Source organism: Protopterus annectens, chromosome 12.part0, assembly GCF_019279795.1.
Source record: "Protopterus annectens isolate FY-2018-M chromosome 12.part0, PAN1.0, whole genome shotgun sequence".
Lineage (NCBI taxonomy): Eukaryota > Metazoa > Chordata > Ceratodontiformes > Protopteridae > Protopterus > Protopterus annectens.
Genome location: NC_056746.1, coordinates 86,382,477 through 86,402,609, shown reverse-complemented (window position 1 = coordinate 86,402,609; position 20,133 = coordinate 86,382,477). Strand labels below are relative to the sequence as shown.

General features: G+C 40.6%; 1 protein-coding gene across 1 annotated transcript in view; it reads right to left on the bottom strand.

The window, feature by feature from the left end:
- SDK1 (sidekick cell adhesion molecule 1) overlaps positions 1 to 20,133 on the bottom strand; it is a 2,805,673-nt gene that overhangs the window by 1,270,314 nt on the left and 1,515,226 nt on the right. Inside the window, exon 11 of the mRNA XM_044089098.1 lies at positions 2,515 to 2,617. Coding sequence (XP_043945033.1) covers positions 2,515 to 2,617 — 103 coding nt within the window. The remainder of the gene's footprint in view (positions 1 to 2,514; positions 2,618 to 20,133) is intronic.

Here is a 20,133-nt window from a genome sequence, read left to right as displayed (position 1 = left end):
ACAGCTAAAGTCAGATCCTGTGACATCTGCAGGGAAGATGTATAAATGAAACTGCAGGCATGTGTACAAAGCAAACAAGGCATTATCAAAGACACAAAAAAAACATAACCTGAAGTGTCATGTGACCAACCTTTGACATGAAAACAGAGATTGTTGTTTGGAGTTTCTGCAGTATATACTAAGACAGAATCATAATGGTAATTGTTGCTGAGTGACTTGAGTGCATGCGTGATTTGATGGATCATGGCACCTGACAGACAGCCAACAGTGACCTTCTCCTTGTTCAGCCTGCTGAGGGGAACATCTGTCTCTCACTAGTCACCTATGACCAGAATATGAGGTTTTGAGGTGTTTTGCCTTAGGGGCTTAATTGCTGAGACACTGAAATGTGTGTGGTTATGTGCAGTGAAGGATTCTGTTCATTTACCAGTATGTGTGTTGCTTGCACTTGGGAGGTCTCTGGTCTTTTGCTAGGCTCTTAGTGAGTACCTCCATGTATGTGGGTTTGTGTGCCTTGACCTTATCTTGTGTGAGTGGAGTTGTGTATGCTGACAACCTGTTGGATGTTTTATTTGAGAGGGCTGATTCTAATTTTATGGTATAGTCACACCTCTCACATACTGTATTTGTTTGCTTTAGGAGCAAGTAGTTGTCAGTATATATGAGGCAATTGCGCCATGGCCTCAGGATGCCCATGTCAATCAAGCTGGCTGGAGAAATGGTGGGAAATTGTCCATCCATTATCAGGTAGGTATATTTTGTAGAACTAGTGGGGATGGGCTAGATGTTAGGACTAACAGAAGTGGTATTCTGTGGAGGGTTAGGGATGAAAGACTGCATCAATGCCTCAGAATGTGCAGCTAAGTTGCTTACAGGGCAGCAATTGCACAGACAGAGGCAGTAGAGTTAAGGTGGGTTCTCTAGCAGATATCTAGGGAAAACCGTTTCTCTAAGCGCTAGCATCTATACACGGCAGTGCTAAACACTGTTGCTTGATGCACAAATGTGGACCTTAAATACAGGCAAAGTTAAAAGGTTTTAAAACAAACTAACCAATGGGAAAGCCCAAACCTGAAACGTTTTCAAGCAATCCCCAACTCAGATGGGTCCTGACCTCCATACTTTTGCCCCAAGGGTGCAGAGAGGCCCTGTTAATGTAAGATGCCTGGTTTTAGTGCTTCAGTCAAACCAAACAGTCTAGATTCAATAAGTCTGAATCTAGCCTATGCTAAGAAATGCAGAAGTACAAGAAATTTAAAGTGGAGAATAAAACAGTCACAACAGCAAAAAGAAGCAAAAATGAAGCAGCAATTAAGCAAAATACAATTCAAAACGTGAAATGCAACCTTAATATATATACTTATTTTTTGTTGAAAACAGTGGATGCTTTGGATTTAGTTTAGATTCACTCCAAATCTCTGGCTAAGGTCACCAAACTCTGAGCAGCTCTGCCAAACTGAGCTCAAACCAGGACTACAGGATGAACTAACCATATTAACAGCTCACAGCATTAGCTACCCTGCATTAAACTTGCTATACATGAACTAATCATATTAACAGCTCAGACTCTTAGCCACCATGCATTAAATTTGCTGTACATACATTTCACATGCATCTTTTCCGAAAGAAATATGAACGTTTATACTCAGAGAATTTACAATACAAAAATGACCTCTATATGCAGAAACCAAAAATATGACTGTTGATTTGCAGTCTGGGGAATAAGTACCAGCCATGTTGCATCCTAGCTCTGGTATATGCACAGTTTTCATGAGGAAAAAAAAATATTCCTGTTCTTCTAGGAAATATGGTTTCACAGAAATTTTGTCCCTTACGTGAAGTGCATATTTATTTGAGTCTGCTGAACAGGAAAAGACTGAAGCAGCTACAAAGTCTTATTTTTCTTAGCCTCCTACTGGAAAAAAGTCAGATACAGAAAGGCTACATTGATGTGAAAATCATTTCAGTGGATTAACAACTGGTGAGGCATTTAACTCTTACAGCAGGAAGTTCGGAGATTCTTTCACAGATATGATTGTTTAATGCTTTCAAAATACTATTGAAAGAAGTCAACAGTATCAACAGAGAAGTCATTCAAATAACATATTTTTTTCTGTTCTGCACACCTAACCTGTTCATTTTGCTGTTGATGCATGAGACAGATATAAAAACATAGCACAATACAAACACTAAAATAAAATACTGTGCATAATGTTCTAGTGTTCTAGAACAGGAGTATCAATGCTTATGATGTTATCATTCATGGGGGGGGGGGGTATGACAAATGAATTAGACTGACAGATGGAAGTTGTTCATAGTGACAACAATGTACCTTTCCACTACAGGGTCAAGCAAAGGTTTTTCATGGTTTTGTAACATCTATAATTTTACACTAACCTAAAAATGTTGCCACTTGTTTCAATTAAAAAAATAATACCTCCTGAAAACAAAGTATGCTTTAAGCCATTTGTAAATTACTATGATAAATGAAAACTCCCTGCCAAGCACACCAACCTGATTGAGACGTGGGGGTCATGAACTGCACTGCACTTCAGAATGGCCATGGTTCCCTTGATGACGCTCTGATCTGCAGGAGGCAGCAAGATGGAAGTACGACCTAAGAGAAAACGGAATACAATCAGACTGGACTATGAAAACTTTCCAACGAAAACACTGCATTCATCGTCCTCCTGCCACTAGAAAGGTCAACCTGAGAATAAACCTAAAGCAGAACTTTTCGCAAACAAAGATATGTTCAGATATCATTTTATTTTCAAACCTGCCAGATGGGAATCGATTAGCATTTTTTCCCTAACATTGCTTCTCAAGTCTAGAAGTGCATGTTATGACATCTGCTTACATTTCTATCATTGGCAACAACTTAAACTCACTGCTTTTTACAAAAGAGCAAATTAATCAGTAACAAGCGTGATTTATAGATATTTCATACCTACACAAGCTTTCATATACACAAACAAGAAAAACTGTACAGCAGCTTCATGAAGAACGCTGTTATCATTATGAAGGGGGTCTTAATCGAGAGGTGTGCGCAGCAGAAAAATGAGAAAAATATTGCAGAAAAAGAATTCAAACTCTTCATGGCTTGGTGAGTACCTTCACATATGGTGGACTCTGTTTCTTTTCTTTTTAATACAAAATGTCACCAGGACAACAGTGATATATAGTTGATACATGTTATATCATCGAGAACGATGAATTAAAAAATAAAAAAGAGGTCCCTAGAATAAAAAAAAAAAGTGCTCACTCCTGGCATACTACTGGTAAAAATGAAGTCAATGCAGAGTACTTAAAAAACACAGAAACCTTCATACCACAGAGCTAGGCCATGTCATTGTAGAAGGAAACAGTGGTGCAAAAAAAAAATAGGTCAAGAAAGAGGCACAGAAACCATAAATTGGACTACTGAGCATAAGAAGGGATTATGTATTGTTTTTATTAAGCAACACATTAAGAATTTCACACACAAGATGCATGTTAAAAACAGGAAAGAAATTAGAGGAAAGAAAATGTTACAGAAAAACTATTAAAAGCCACAGACAATAATTTGAGATGCATCAGATCACAGCAAAATAACACATAGATGAAGAAATGTTGGCCTATCTGGAAAAGGAAGCAACTCAGGGAAGCTCTAAAAGAAAAAAAAGAAAGAAAAACAGAGGCTATCAAAATTATAAAGGATGAAGGATATCAAGTAATGTTACTGACGCAGAAAAGAAACAAATAGAAAATGAAGTGACAGAACAACTGAGAAGTGAAGACCTAGCTACAAGAAATATTAACAACATGATGGGTCACTGAGTCTCCAAAGGGTGGCACAGGAGACAGAACAAGACGTTTTTAGAGACAATATACCACATGGTGATGTTTTTGAACCTTCTGTCGGAGGTTTGCCTGAAGTCCACTTAGAACTGCATAGCAAAGAAAGGAGCAGAAAGACAGAGGCCAAAAAAAGACGCACACTGTCAAGTAAAATGATCTAAGAGAAGGCTGGCTTAATTAATCAGACATGGATGAAAAAGACTGCATAAACTGGAAAGACTCAGCATTAGAAGATTAATAAAACAGATGAGCATTCTAATAGACTATTGATAGACATATTTATACAATGAAACAAAAATAAATAGAATACACTACTATGCATCTAACATAATAATAGATGGAGTGTTAATACAAAAACACAGTGTAGCAAAAGGAAGGGAACAAGTAGAACACAACCATGGAAGCTTTGGACGGAGAAACTATAAAGCAATTAAAACAAGAAGCATCACTGTTTGAATGTTGAAAAGAAAAAAGATCTTCGAAAATACTTTGAAAATTAGTTATGGTAAAAACAATATACATCACAACAGATCAAGACTTACCTTATAATAAAAAGGATTCATTTTTTAATATCTCCAATAATAAAATAAAAAACGTCAGTACAAGCAGAAAACCTTAGGATGCACATATAAATATAAATGAAAAGAACAAAACAATCAGCTAAATAAAGACATCTAAAAGGTTTTAGAGAGAATATGGAAAGACCATAAAGTGAACAGTAACACCACCTAAAAACAGTAAATCAATACATTTTAAATAAGTATGTATGAAGAAACTGCTGAACATAAGGACACTGAATGGTTCCAAGAGTTAGAAGAAATGGGCAGAATTTCTAATAAAGATGATATAGAATGACTGGAGTAACAGAGAAACTGAGATAAAATTAAGGAAGGCTCTTAAATGGAACACTCCATGACCAGCTGCAGTACCCAACCTCTAGCTAAAGGTCATGTATCTCAACTGTCCAGATTTGTGCAGAATGTTCAGATTTTTGCCTCATATTTTTGGTCTGTTTCTCATAACATTTGCGGTTTTCTGACAGATCACTTCTTCTTCTTTCGGCTTTTCCCTGTTAGGGGTCGCCACAGCATATCACCGTTTGCTCATGATTGGCAGTGGAGTTTTACGGTGTCGAGTTGCCAGCCTGGCGTCCAACCTTCCACAGAAGGCACACACATGCATGCACTCACACTTAGGGCCAAATTAGTGTGTCCAATCCACCTACAGCATGTCTTTGGGATGTGGGAGGAAACCGGAGCACCTGGAGAAAACCCACGCGACACAGGGAGGACATGCAGACTCCGAACAGAAGGCACCCCAGCCGAGGATCGAACCGGAGAACCTCTTGCTGTGAGGCGGCAACGCTAACCGCTGCACCACCGTTTTCTGACAGATCACTAAGGTTAATAAATAATGATACAACTTTGAGTTTCAGACTTCATATCCTTCAGAAAATGTATGTTAACACAATCCGGTTATTCTAGCAATGCTCTAAGTTTATAAGAGCAATGTTTAAAATCTGTCCCTGTTTTGGGGCCTTTGCCCACATTTCTTGCTCTGTGATATTGAGGGGTATGCTAAAGGTAGGAACATTTTTGCTCAATGATTTAGCCCTGAGTAGAAAGTATTTAAGTGCATACAGATAACAAATACCAATGGAAATACATACTCATCCTTAAAAAAATGTACCTATAAGCCTTCCTAAGAACTACTGACCAATAACTTATCTTTCAGCAATATCTAAATGATATACAGAATAGACAAAAGTTATAGTCATTTAGAATAAAATTAAATCATGTCAATAGAAAAGTCAGTTGTTAAAAATATTATTAAACAAAACCATAACACAGTATACCACCAATAGGTTATAAAAAAACAAATCTGGCTGTATCCCACATTTGTGGATTATAGAATGTTTAATGATGCATAAAATATACCATACTCTAATTAATTGTGTAACAGTCACTATGAAAAGGTGGCAAACCACATTATAGATGAGTCACAATAAAGGGCAAAGTATTATCATAGGGATACAAATCCAAATGGAGATATTCCATGGAGTTTCTTTGTCTCCACTATTGTTTTGCCTTACCCTTAACCCATTAATCAGTGTACTTTACTAGGTTATGGTTGCAGCTTATCTTTTAGAAATCAGCCTTGCTTGAGGATGTCTTATCTACTTTTAGTGGATTATTTATAATTGTATAGTTCATTAAACAAGCACCTGAAAGAACTACAAATTGTTAAAACTTTTTACACAGATCTCTTAGAAAATGTTGTCCTGTTCCCCTTAATCCCTCATAAAACTCGCAATTTTGAGAGAATGGAGGTGGATTAGAGTTAATAAATAATGACAATAATTAGACTTATAAATTTGTTGTACTTTAGATAATGCATAGTAATTTACATTCTCTTACTCTGTCAACTTTACAAGTTAACAGAGCTAATATTTTCTTTTATTTTTATCCTTTATGATCAGGATAATCAACTAGTGTTGTGGCCTCTTTTCAGGGGACAGCCAACGTGGTATTTCTACTACAAAGAGAAATGTGGCCAAGGCATCAGGCAACTACCTTTCTCTTTTTAAGAGGTGCCACAGAATTGTATTTTTAAATCCACCTGAACTACCATCAAGTGAAGCAAATGGGACCTTGGTTTAACACCTGATTCGATGTCCCTAACTGACCCTGATTATTTCAGATTCTGGAGGCAAGAGGTTGAGAGCTATGATTTCAGAAAATGGGAATGACATTTGGGCTTGATAAATCTGCAAAAGCAACATTTAAGGAAGCAAAACTGAAAAAGCAAAAAATAAAGCGTACATCTCAAGCTGTGAGAAGAATACGATATAAAAGAACGAACAGGTATCAGGGAATAGACTATGGGTCATGAATAAAGCATGAACAAATGAGAACAAAGCTTAGTGAGGTATATTTTAGAAGATTAAAGTTAAAGCTGAAAACCGCCTTGACATCTAAGAATGAAGTTCAAGGCATAATTCAGATTGCTCTTCCTGTTCTAACATGCAACATTGGCACTATGGACTGGCCTCAAAATCTCTGGAACAGTTGGACAAGAAAACTGTTATACAATGTACAAACAAATAAGACATAGGAGACTTTTTATCCTTCAGTCTGAAAGTGGTATGGACCTCCTTGAAACCGACTATATGTTTAAGTCTGCAATCATGGGGTGGTGAACATATCTGCTGGCATCATCAGATTCAAACAAAATGAATGTGCTAATCTATAAATACAACATCTAAGGTGACAGCTTTGTACAGATTAACTGCAGCATTTTGGAAAGCAGCAGGAATGGAAATTAAACCGGTGATAGACTAAAATCAGGCAGCAATAGTTAAGTGCCAAAAAAAGGAGGACTGTAAGTAACATGACAAGTAAAGGAAAACAGAAAGCCCAAAATTACAGTGGCAAGTATAGAAACTCTTGGAATGACTTGAAGTTGGAATGGCTAAGGAGAGAGGAATTTAGCCAAAAGAATAATGACACAGCTCAGTACGGTAAACCATATATACGGCAGTCTACAACACAAAAGTGGGCCGTACACATACATTTAGGTTCTGTAATGCAAGACTAGAAACAACTGCACACTGTGCTGTTCTCTTACTAGCTGCGACATAGGATTGTATAAACACTACAATATATATAAGCAACTGACAAGCATTAGAAGCATGAACCATAAGGAGTTAACTGAAAATAAAAATGTTTGATCATGTTTGCTCATCCAATACCAACAGTTAAAAAAAAAGAAAAACAGGTAATGTCTTAAAAAAAAAATTAAAACTAATCACTGAAATCGGCTCACCTTGCAATTATAGTGTTCTGTGTACTGAACAGTTATAAAATACCAGAATATGTTAGCAGAAACCAGAGTAATATGGAATAAAGAACTCATACCTCTCAACCTCTTAGAGCAAGAACTCTGGACAAAATCATACATAATTGGGGCAGGGGCAAAGGTCCACAAAATAGGGACAATTTTTTAAATATTGCTCTTATAAATTAGAAAGTTGATAGAATAGCCGCTTTTGCATTTGTATAGGTTTTCTGAAGGCTATGAAGTCTGAAACTCAAATGTCTCTCATTATTTTCTGACTTCAGTCCTCAATGATTTGCCAGAAAAAAACAAAAACTGAATCAGGAACAGACCAAAAATATCAGACAAAATCTGGACATTCTGCAAATATCTGGACATCTGAGATGTATGAAAGAACAAGATATTTCCACTAGTAAAAAAAACAGCATTTTCAAGCATACTTTCGCCATATGAACTGCAAAACAAAGCAATTCTGGTCATTGGGGGTGCTGAGAAGAGCACTCCTGACATGCATCAAATAATTTTATGTGTAAAAGGTAAACCCTAAGATAGCGCAAGAGGTTTCAGATCTCTGCCTGTAGAATTCGATCTTGGGATTATTCCCAGATCTTTGTCCTGGGCAATGTTTTAAACTTTGTTTCTGTAATATAACTTAACTAGGAATATAGCTTTTACCAAAAAGCATGGATTCCTATCTCTGTTTGACTCAGGGGTATTATAAACAGAGCTGTTTCTAAGTCTCTACAGCTGAAGTAGAAAACACAGCACTGCAGTCTTGTGATACACCCAGGTAATCTTAGGTGATACACCCATAGTAAGAAGTAATCTTAGGTGATACACCTGTGGTAAAATGTAATCTTAGGTGATACACCCATAGTAAGAAGTAATCTTAGGTGATACACCTGTGGTAAAATGTAATCTTAGGTGATGCACCCATAGTAAGAAGTAATCTTAGGTGATACACCTGTGGTAAAATGTAATCTTAGGTGATACACCCATGGTAAAATGTAATCTTAGGTGATACACCCATGGTAAAATGTAATGTTAGGTGATACGCCACTGGTAAGAAGTAATCTTAGGTGATACACCCGTGGTAACATGTAATCTTAGGTGATACACCCGTGGTAAACTGTAATCTTAGGTGCTATGCTCGTGTTAAGAAGTAATCTTAGGTGACACACCCGTGGTAAAATGTAATCTTTAGGTGATACACCCGTGGTAAGAAGTAATCTTAGGTGATACACCTATGGTAAAAAGTAATCTTAGGTGATACGCCAGTGGTAAAATGTAATCTTAGGTGATACGCTTGTGGTAAAATGTAATCTTAGGTGATACGCTCATGGTAAAATGTAATCTTAGGTGATACACTCGTGGTAAAAAGTAATCTTAGGTGATATGCCCGTGTTAAAATGTAATCTTAGGTGATACGCCCATGGTAAGAAGTAATCTTAGGTGATATGCCCGTGGTAAAATGTAATCTTAGGTGATACGCCCATGGTAAGAAGTAATCTTAGGTGATACACCCATGGTAAGATGTAATCGTAGGTAATACACCCATGGTAAGCAATATTCTTAGACTCAATTACTAAAGTAACAAAATGGGATGTCTTTTAGAACTCCTGTGCTTCAAGCCTAAAATAATAACTAGGGGGAAAGCAGCACTCATTTTCTTCTTTGTTCATTTTTTTTATGTCCAAATAAGGATGTCTGCATCTTATGATACCCGGCAATTATTATAACAGATTAGGTAAATATTTTTTATCACTAAACATTTGTTCTTTGGATATTGGATATGAAAACATGGAGCCACAAATGGAAATACTCACATTTTATTTTAAGCTGGAAGCAGTGGAAATAGCCATGAGAATTACAATGGTGCAAGATATTGGCCCTACATATGGTATATTTTATTTTATAATTTATTTTTTATTCTCTGAGACAATGTAACCTCTCATGCTACAGAAATGAGTTTAAAATTAGTCTATTTTACTTTTTCAGTTAAATGTAGACAGCATTAAGAAATGAGTTTTAATTCGGAAAGTCACAAATCATTACATAACATTGCTTTAATTAGAGCATTTTACCATTGTGTGTTGAATAAAACACTAAAATAGTACTTCAGAGTTCTAACTGTGCAGCTATTATTGGCTTAATATCAAAGTTCAATAACGATTCTTACTCTTTTGAGTCACAATTTTAAAACTGTGATAAAGTCTAATTATAGAGAGAATTAGAGTATTTGATATCTTCATGACAAGTGTTACTATTACAAAGGATGTTAGTAGCACAGAAATGAATGCATTTCAAGATGCAAATATTACCAGGTGTAAAATGGGAGGAATCCAGAGCAATAAAATAAACATTTAGCTGGTAGGGAGCTAATGAATGACTTGGAATTTCTTAGCAAGAATGAAGCTATAGAGGACTTAATGGGTGTGACAAGGAAGCAAGTACTCTGACCGTCTGCGAATGTGTGTTAGAGAAGAGCTAACTAAGGAGCGGTTAAAACAAGAGGTTCTCAATTTACTATAATTGCATTAAAAAGGAAAGATGACACTGAAATTTAAAATCTGCCTTGATGTCAATGGTCTTTTAGATTTATAAAGTAATACAAATGTATGCAAAGTCTAGGTCTTCTGATTGTTTTTCTGATAGGTAGATCAGGTGAGACATTTGATGACTGCAGTAGCACAATGAATCATCAAAGCTGAGTATGTTGCCATGCTTTCAGAGTGAAAATGATCAGAACATTAGGTTATGATAACATTTTGCCACATTTCCTCAACTGGGATCATCTGCAATAATTATTAGGCTGGGTCTATATTAAATTCTCGAAAGCCGACAATGTCGAATCTGACATTGTCGACACAAGAATATGAAACTGCAGAACATCGAACAAGTAAATGGAAATCTCCGTAAGGGGAGATTTCCATTTAATTCAATGTAGTGCGGTCTCAGAGTTGGTATATTTAAGTAGCGGGGGTGTAGGGGGGCTTGCCCCCCCTGCCTACACCGTTTAGTTTTTTTTGTTTTGTTTTTATTTTGTTTTCTGAACATTCGATGTTTTAACAGTTCGATCACTAAAGGTTGACCTTTAGTGATTCGAACTGTTAAATATTCGACGTTCTAATATAGACCCATTAGGCCCACAGCCAGACCACAACTACTTATGAAAAACAAAATGTGCAAGACATCTTGAAGGAAGCAATATATAGTCATGAGAGTGGAGACTGACGGAAGAAACAAAGAACAGTCTATCATTGCACTTTCTCAGGTTATGCTTGCCAGTTCTCTGGTGAATGGCTTTGAAGATGTTTGACAGAACGATCGGCAATACAAAACCATCACAATATGATGAGTTGTGTCAGTAAGAGAAAAACATGAGGAGGACTGAAATAATTTAATAAAAATTTAGACTACATAGATTTATCAAGTAGTTAACTAAAGCCTTCTTTGAATATTACTTCAAAGCTAGGTAAAAACATAAATATGAAGAAATAATTGTGAACAAATATAAATAAAAGTAAAAGAACACACGCATCCAATCCCTACCTACCCTGAGCTACTCCTGTAATTCAGAGGGGATCAAAACAGATAGAATAACCTCCAACAACACTTTAATGGCAATGCTAATTTTCAATAACTAACCATTGCCAAAGAAAAGTTGGCGAATATGTTCATCCTCTACCTCCTTCTCTTCAAGACAAAGACACCAAAGAAAAGCTGGCAGAATATTTTGATAAGAATCTAAATTCACACTACCAGAATTTACAAAAAACATAAAATAAGATATAATAAATCATTTTCTACTATACAACAAAAGGTTTTACACTCTACAGATTTAGTGTAAAAAGTGTGAAGAAAGAAAAACAGTTAGTTATGTACTCACCATAACGATCGATGTATGTGGTCCATCTCGCCTACATTCATTACTGATGGGTTCGGAGCCGATAATCGGCTCCGACTTGGCTGACTATTTTCTATCACAAAGTCTCTAATTGGCTGAGCTAACCCGTATCCCAGGATGCACCTCTCCCAAACCCCCAGATCTTGTTTGCATACATCCGAGTCACTCCACATACACCAACCTCATACACCAACCTCAGTAAGAGGAGTATCATCCACCAGGAAAAGGGAATAAACCGATTATGAAGGGGCTCAGAGCAATTATCCTCCAAATCCTTCAGGCAGGTGGGAGGGTACGTAAGAATGTAGGCGAGAAGGACCACCTACATCGATCGTTATGGTGAGTACCTAACTAACTGATGTTATGTGGTCCTATCTCGCCTAAATTCATTACTGATGGGACAGCGTCCCTAGCACCTCTAACCCGGGAGGCTCATAGGAAAATACTCCTGAGAACCGTGGAACCAAAAGAAGCCCAGCCTCTAGATGCCACATCGAGCTTGTAATGAGAGATAAAGGTGTGATGAGAAGCCCAGGTGGCCGCTGCACAAATGTTGTCCAAGGAAAGCCTGGCATGATACGCTATTGAAGTCGAGACCGCCCTAGTGGAATGAGCCTTGACTGGGAAGGGTAAGTTTCTGCCTGCTGATGAGTAAATAAAGGTAATGCAATCCTTAATCCATTTGGAAATTGTGCACTTGGAAACAGAACTACCCGTTCTATTCTCCGAAAAGGAGACAAACAATTGATCTTATTTTCTTACATGTTTTGTCCTGTGTAAATAGAATCTTAGTTGTCTATGCACATCCAATTGAAGAAATTTGAACTCCGCCTTGTTGGAGAAGTTGGGAAAAAACACAGGTAAACTCAATGGATTGGTGGAGGTTAAATGTAGATGACACCTTAGGGAGAAAGGACAGATTAAGTCTCAAGGATACCCTGTCCTTATGGAATATCAAATACGGGGGCCTAATGGACAATGCTTGAAGTTCTGAAACTCTTCTAGCCAAAGTGATGGCCACTAAGAAAGCAGTCTTCCAGGATAAGAATTTCAGTTCACAAGTGGCAGCCGGCTCAAAGGGCGGAGAAGTGATGGCTTGCAATACCAAATTTAAATCCCATGGCATGACGGGTTCTGACACAGGAGGACGCAGTAACCAGGCTCCTTTCAAAAAGGCCTTGCAAAGTTTATGGCCCATAAGAGAGGGCTCACAGGATACATGGAAATTAGAAATGGCTGCCAGCTGCACTTTAATGGTCGAGGGAGCAGAGCCCTGTCAGAAGAGCATAGCTAAAAAATCTAAGACCGCCGATACAGGGGCTATGAAAGGGTCCAGACCTTGTGCCTGAGCCCAGATGGAAAATCTCTTCCATTTGCTAGAGTAAATTCTTCTGGTGGAGGACTTGTGAGACGACAAAAGAATATGCACCACCTCAGGTGAAAAGGAATGTAGTCTAACTATCAATGGATTAGGAGCAGCCAGGCTGTCAACCTGAGGGACTGTAGGGAGGGGTGGAGCTGTCCCGACATATGAGTCAAAAGGTCTGGTACTGGATCCAGAGTCCAAGGACTGTCCACAGTGAACTGCTGAAGGAAGGGGAACCAGACCTGGCGAGGCCAGTGTGGAGCAATTAAAATCATCTTGCTTCCCAAGTCAATGGCTTTCTGAATCACTCTTGGTAACAGAGGAAATGGAGGAAAGGCATAGAGCAGACCGGAAGGCCAACCGTGGACTAGTGAGTCGCTGGGCGACTCCCCCTGTGGGGGGATCACAGTGAAGTAGTTGCTGTATTTGGCATTGAGGGGACTGGCAAAGAGATCGCAGCAAGGCTGACCCCACCTGCTGAAGATCCGAGTAGCAACTCGGTTTTCAGGGACCACTCGTAAGGCATCAGAATAGCTCTGCTTAGCCTGTCTGCTATCACATTGGATTTTCCCGGAATGTGCGTTGCCACTAGATACCATTGTGAAGACACTGCCCAATTCCTCACTCTCATGGCTTCTCTGCAAAGGGGGTAAGACTTGGTTCCCCCTTGCTTGTTCAGGTACCAAACAACTGACATGCTGTCTGAGTGAATAGCAATTGTTCCCCAGGGAAGAGAGCTCTGAAGTGCTTGCAACGCTAACAGCGCTGCTCTCATCTCCAGGACATTGATGTGTAAGTGTACCTTGTGATCCTGCCACGTGCCTTGGACCATTCTGCCTAGATAATGCCCCCCCACCCTATCTGAGAAGTGTCCGTGGTCACTGTGGCAGCAGGAGAAAGGGGAACTAGATTCCTCCCCTTGTCCAGGTTGGAGGAACATAGCCACCAATGGAGATCCTGCCTGCAATGCTCAGTGAGGAGAATTGGGTGAGAGAGGGGTAATTTTTGAAAGGACCACTGGACTGATAGGAGCCACTGGAGGATCCACATGTGTAGCCTCGCTAAGGGTACTAACATGATGGTCGCCGCCATGGATCCCAATAACTGAAGTACTGACCTGGCTTGGACCTTCTTCCGGGGCAATAGAGCATGGACCTGAGATTGCAACACTGTAATCCTTTCTTGAGGTAGAAAGGCTCTCATTAGGACCGAGTTTAACTCTGCGCCTATAAATACAACACGCTGTGAGGGCAGCAAGGCAGATTTTTCCCAGTTTAGTGTAATTCCTAACCTTTGACAAAGGTTTATGGTAGCCTCTCTGGCTTGGATGAGGAGATGCCTGATGGTGGCGGTAATGGGCCAATCGTCCAGGTAAGGAAACACCTGGAATCCTAGACGTCTCAGGTGAGCTGTCACCACTGCCAAGCACTTGGTAAACACCATGGGGGCTGTGGTGAGACCAAAGGGCAGGGCTCAAAACTGGAAATGATTGGCTCCCAGCCGGAAGCGTAAATGATTCCTGGATGCCTTGTTTATCTTGATGTGATAATAGGCGTCCTTGAGGTCGATGGAGCACATCCATACTCCCTCTCCCAACAATGGGAAGATGGATTGAAGAGTGACCATTCGGAACTTGGACTTCAGAACATAGAGATTCAATCGACTGAGATCCAAGATGGGTCTCAAGTCCCCTGTTTTTTTCGGCACCAAAAAGAGTTTTGAGTAAGTTCCTGATCCGATCTGGTCTGAGGGGACCGGTTGGATGACTCCTTTCTTAGCAGCTTTGATATCTCTAGCGTTACTTGATTCCTTTGACTGGGTGGAATGTCTGGGATTTTTTTGATTAGGGGAGGGGGCAAAACAAAGGGAATGGTGTAACCTCCGGTGATTATTCGAAGCACCCATTGATCCTGAGTGATGCTCTCCCAGGCTTGAGGATGCCTCGAAAAATGACTCCCGACTGGCTCCGGAGCAGCACAGTCGGGCAATCCCTCAGGGATGCTGATAGAAAGATCCGCGAAAGGAGTTGCAGTCTCCCAGATTGTGGGGGCCTCCTCTGCCCCTAGGATGGAGTCTTCCAGAATAATTCCCCCCACCTCTGCTTCTGGAGGGGAGCTCACCATGTGTGGCTGGGAAAGTCTTTTATGATTTCTTGAACCACATCTTCCCTCCTCTCTGAGCCTTGGGATAAGGCGTAGAGGGAAAAGAAAAATGGGCCCCTACAGCAGATAAAGTCTTACCCTCCTGTTCACATCTGGTGAGAGTCTCTTTCACTTTGGGTCCAAAAAGAGAGGACCCGTCGAAGGGGGCGTCCGTGAAGGAAGACTTGAAGGCCTCCGCGAAGTGACATAGGCGCATCCAGGCTTGCCTCCTTAGAGCCAAGCCTGAGGTAGCTGCCCTACTCGCCCTTTTGGCTGCATAGGATATGAGCCTCATGGATGGGTTTGCAATGGAACCAAGGGTAGAAAACTGGGCGTTAACAGTCTGCGCTACTGCCTCAGGCATGTTACCCATCAAGGTATCTCCCAAATCTTTGAGGAGATCTCTCTGGAGCCAAGTAAAGTGACAAAAGTAATTCAGAGACCAAAGTGTAAAGGTCGCTGAAGACAGGGTACACTTCCCATATTGATCCATACTCCTGGACTCCTTGTTAGGAGGATGGACGGAGGAAGAAGCCTCTGCAACTTCTTGCTGAGTAGCTGACGCCACCATCATGGCATCTACAGGGACCCCTTTTGTCAAAAACTCTTTCCCCGTGGGAGCAGACAGGAACTTATTAGGACGACTGGGCACTGGTTCCACGGAATCAGGGTGCTCCCACACCCTTCGACAAATCAGGTCTAAGAGTTCATTGAAGGGTGGAGACACCCAGGAGGCGGAAGGTTGAGCTCCGAAGGCCTTGAGGAATACCGACTCCTCCTCAGAGGGGGGCTTGGAAGGCCAGTCACCTCTCTGCCTCAAAATCTCCAGGATGTCGGAGAAGGAGACGTCATCGGAGGCCGACTTAGGGGACCCCTCTGCATCATCGAGGTCGGTATCCGAGGTGATGGACCCGTCTTGGGAGTCTATGTGCTTCCTCTTGCACAGCTTCTTCCTGGGAGGCTCCTCAGGCACAGACTCAGAGGCCCTCAGAAAGCTGGGGACCACTCATGGGGGTGTCCCCTCAGGCCTTCGAGCTCCACTGTCCACTGATAGGGGGGCGTCAGAGGCTCTAGTCTGGGTGTATGGGGATGGAGTGGCCGATCCAAGTGATGTCACTGACGACCTAGCCAGTGCACTCCTCATGGCCTCGAAGGCGGGTCCCCCCGAATCCGAGGACTGACCAGTCTCCGAGACCACAACCGGAGTCGGGATCCCCCTAGCCGAAGCGCTGAGAGGGAGACTCGGGGCCGACAGAAGTCCCGATTCATTCCCATCGGGCCCGACCGAGGAAACCCGAGTGCTGAAACCAGATGACGGAACCAAAATGGTTAGAGCCAACGATGGCTCCGATAAACCCACCAGGAGTACCGGAGCCAGCGTAAGGACATCACTCGGTGCCGAACACTCCAGCTCCAATGACACAATACTGGGAGGAGGAATCATCGGTACCGAAAAAGGAATAGGCTCCGGAGCCGACTGGGTCAGAGCCAAAAACAATTTGGCTAACACCGGCGACTGAAGGAGCCTCTGAACCACCCTATCCATGTCCAAATCAGATGACCTAGAGGATTTGGAGGCAACTGAAGGAGATGAGGATCTCCTACCTATTGATTCCTGTGTAACACTGGGTGACCGGCTCCGAATCGGCTCCAATATGATCGGAGCCGAGGTCGACTCCAGTACCACCAATACCTCCTGCGTACCACCAATACCTCCTGAGGCTCTGAAGACAATGGAGCCGAGGAAGCAGTATCGAAACCGGAGCTCTTGTCCTGCGGCTCCGAAGCCAACGGAGCCGAGGAAGTTTTAACTGTTTTCAAAATCTTCTCCGGTGGCTCCAAAGAACTAGATGGAGCTGGAGATCGTTTCTTAGTTCTGGTGGATTTGGATTTGCCAGTAGAAGAAGCAGATTCTATATCCTCTTCAAAGGAGGGCTTGATCAGGCCCTTCAAAATCAATTTATTTTTTCTTCCCTGCAGCACCCTGGAACTGAAGGAATGGCAGACACTGCAGGATTCCTGTAAGTGAATTGCGCCAAGGCAATAAACACAGGTGGCATGGCCATCTGTGATCGACATTTTATAGGCACACTTTGAGCATTTTTTTAAACCCGGAGGGTTTATGCTCCTTTTGCTCTTTAGACATGTCCAACAAATTCCAAACACTCAACACAACAGTAGGAAGGCGGGATACACTACAGGAACTTTAGACATGTCCAACAAATTCCAAACACTCAACACAACAATTGGAAGGTGGGATACACTACAGGAACTTTAGACATGCTCAACAAATTCCAAACACTCAACACAATAGGAAGGTGAGATACACTACAGGAACTCTAATTTAAACGCTCCTTAGGGATCGATGAGAGAAAACACTGAGAACAAGACGAAGGAGAGGACTAGGTCCCTCTAAATTAAACGGGCCTAGCCCGCCAAACACAAGGAAACCACACACACTCTCCAGAAAACTATAACAAGCTCAAAACACACACAAAACACAATATAGCTATGAAAATAGCTTTTGTTTGACAGAAAAGGTATAAAACTTTAGAAAGTTTAGTCAAAAAGGTACTTAGCCACAGCCAAGCTCGAAACCATGTCCTAACTCAACGAGCGGCAAACGAGATCTGGGGGTTTGGGAGAGGTGCATCCTGGGATACGGGTTAGCTCAGCCTATTAGAGACTTCGTGCTAGAAAATAGTCGGCCGAGTCGGAGCCGATTATCGGCTCCGAACCCATCAGTAATGAATGTAGGCAAGATAGGACCACATAACATCTTTAATTTTGTAGTTTAATGTTAAAATGAGTTGAAGGTAGAAGGTGACAAGTGAAGGACTGCCCATAGAGATCATGAGGGATGAGATGATGTGGCATTCAGTGACACGATTGTTTCTGTTCACCACAAACTGATGCTAAAGAATAAAGTTAACCTCAGAAATGGGAAAACAAAAATTTATCAGATCAGTAAATGAGACCTTTATTAAAAACTGCACCTTGGAACACCCACAATTCCACTTTGTTATTTTTAGGAAGGTCACCCTGCTTAATGATAACACCACAATCTGCATATGAATCAAAATTATGACATGACCTAGTAAGGCTTGATACGTACGATGAATAGTTGACAAGCATCAGTGTAAAGAAATCAAAAACGTCTGGGTTCTTCGTGTGCTGGGAATTGGACAACATCTGCTAGCAGACGCATCCATGAAGTAGTCTAAAGATGAACTACTTGAAGTTAAAATTTCTCTGGGAATACGCACTAAGAAAGGGTACTGGCAAAGGCCGTAAGGAAGTGGATGTATACTATTACTAGGGCGAGTTCTATGATGTCAACGATCTCACGGCTGATGTGACCTCATCGTATAGACTGTGTTCTGCCCAGGGCTATAAAGTAAATAGGACATCAAAGCTGTTTAGTTTGTCATGGAATATTACCAAGAAGGCAAGATGAAGGAGAGGCAAGGAAAAAAAAAGGTTCAGAATACTGGGAATTTATAGAGTGGTTTGCAAGGTAAGGGGTTATATAACATATTAGCTACACATAGATAGGTGTCACATCACTTAGGAAGAAGGAAAGGAATTTAAGGTGGCTAAATACAGCAGAAATGTGGCCAGGATTATTGGCCTGTTAAGATCAGAGCTTTATTACAGTAAGTAAAACCTCTGGAATTAGTGGTGTAAGATAAAGTACTAGTGAGTGCAACTGTTGTCATAAAAAAGAAAACGAAAGAAAGCACTCTCTCACAGAGAAGGTAGTGAGACCTTAGACTGAATTACTAAACTGAGAGTAGCAACATATATATCTCTACAGGATTTAAGAGCATCCAAGAAACAGAAAAAAGTAAAGCTGATGGGAGCTGGGGTAATTCACATACAAATGATGGGTGGACTGTCTTCTACTGCAAACTATACAATTTTGTGTGTGTTTATTTGCAGTGAGTAATATTTCTGTAGGACAGCTGTTTCAAAGGGTTGCTTTGAAAAGTTAAGGTTCCTATAGGAGACTACTTTCCAAAGAATCTGTTTTATCAAATCTGACAAAATACAGAAAAACCCCGATGAATGTCATTTTTATTTATCTGCGAGTGACTGTATCACACATTACTGTAAACACTTTTATCTTATATGGTTATTACACCACCACCGATAGCCCATGGAGTTCTGTATCAGCCTTCATATGGAATATGATCATCTACTACAAAGAAAAAGGATGCGATGTGACACTGCTAAGATTAGAACCTGCGTTCTACTTACTACACTAACCACAGAACAAAAGCAGGATTCTGCACTATACCGTATGGTGGCAACAAAACAAAGCATTTGTGTAGTTCAGCAAGTAAATTAGTACAGTTTTGATTAAATACAGTCATATGAGATTTAATAATATTAACATACACAAATCTGTCTTATAAACTGGAATGCCATGAAATATTATGCAAAACAACTGAACTAGAAAAACTTTAAAAAAATAAGAACACTATGATTTTAAAAACATTATTAATAACATTACACTTTTGTTGCTGTATTTAAAAAGAAACAGTACTTTCCAGTGATAAGCCATGTCAATGCATACATTGGTGAATGTGCAGGAATATTGACACAGCAATGTTAACAAGGAGGAACCCCTATTTGTTAAACAGGCAGGCCCACTGGACACACAATCCCTTTTCAGGGACAACCTGGGGGCGACGTCTGGTTAAGTGACTTGTTCAAGGACACACAAGAGGCAAATCAGGGCTGAAAGACTCAAACCCTTTGCCACATAAACTAAAGCTCACAACCTTAAACTCTGCACCAACAGCCAGACTACAAAGGCTTTACAAAGTTTCCTGTAACTATTAGTAAATTGTGTTCTTCATCTGTACTTCAAGTTTGTCATTTACTGTGGTGGTGATGAAGAAAACAGATGCCTGCAGGTGCTAAATGAACTTTATTATGGATCACAGCTGAGCAGCTTGTTGAAACCTTGGACAGACAAGAGCTACTTTGCTTTGTCTGAATGTGAACCTGTGAAGTTAAATTCTGAAAGTCATTAA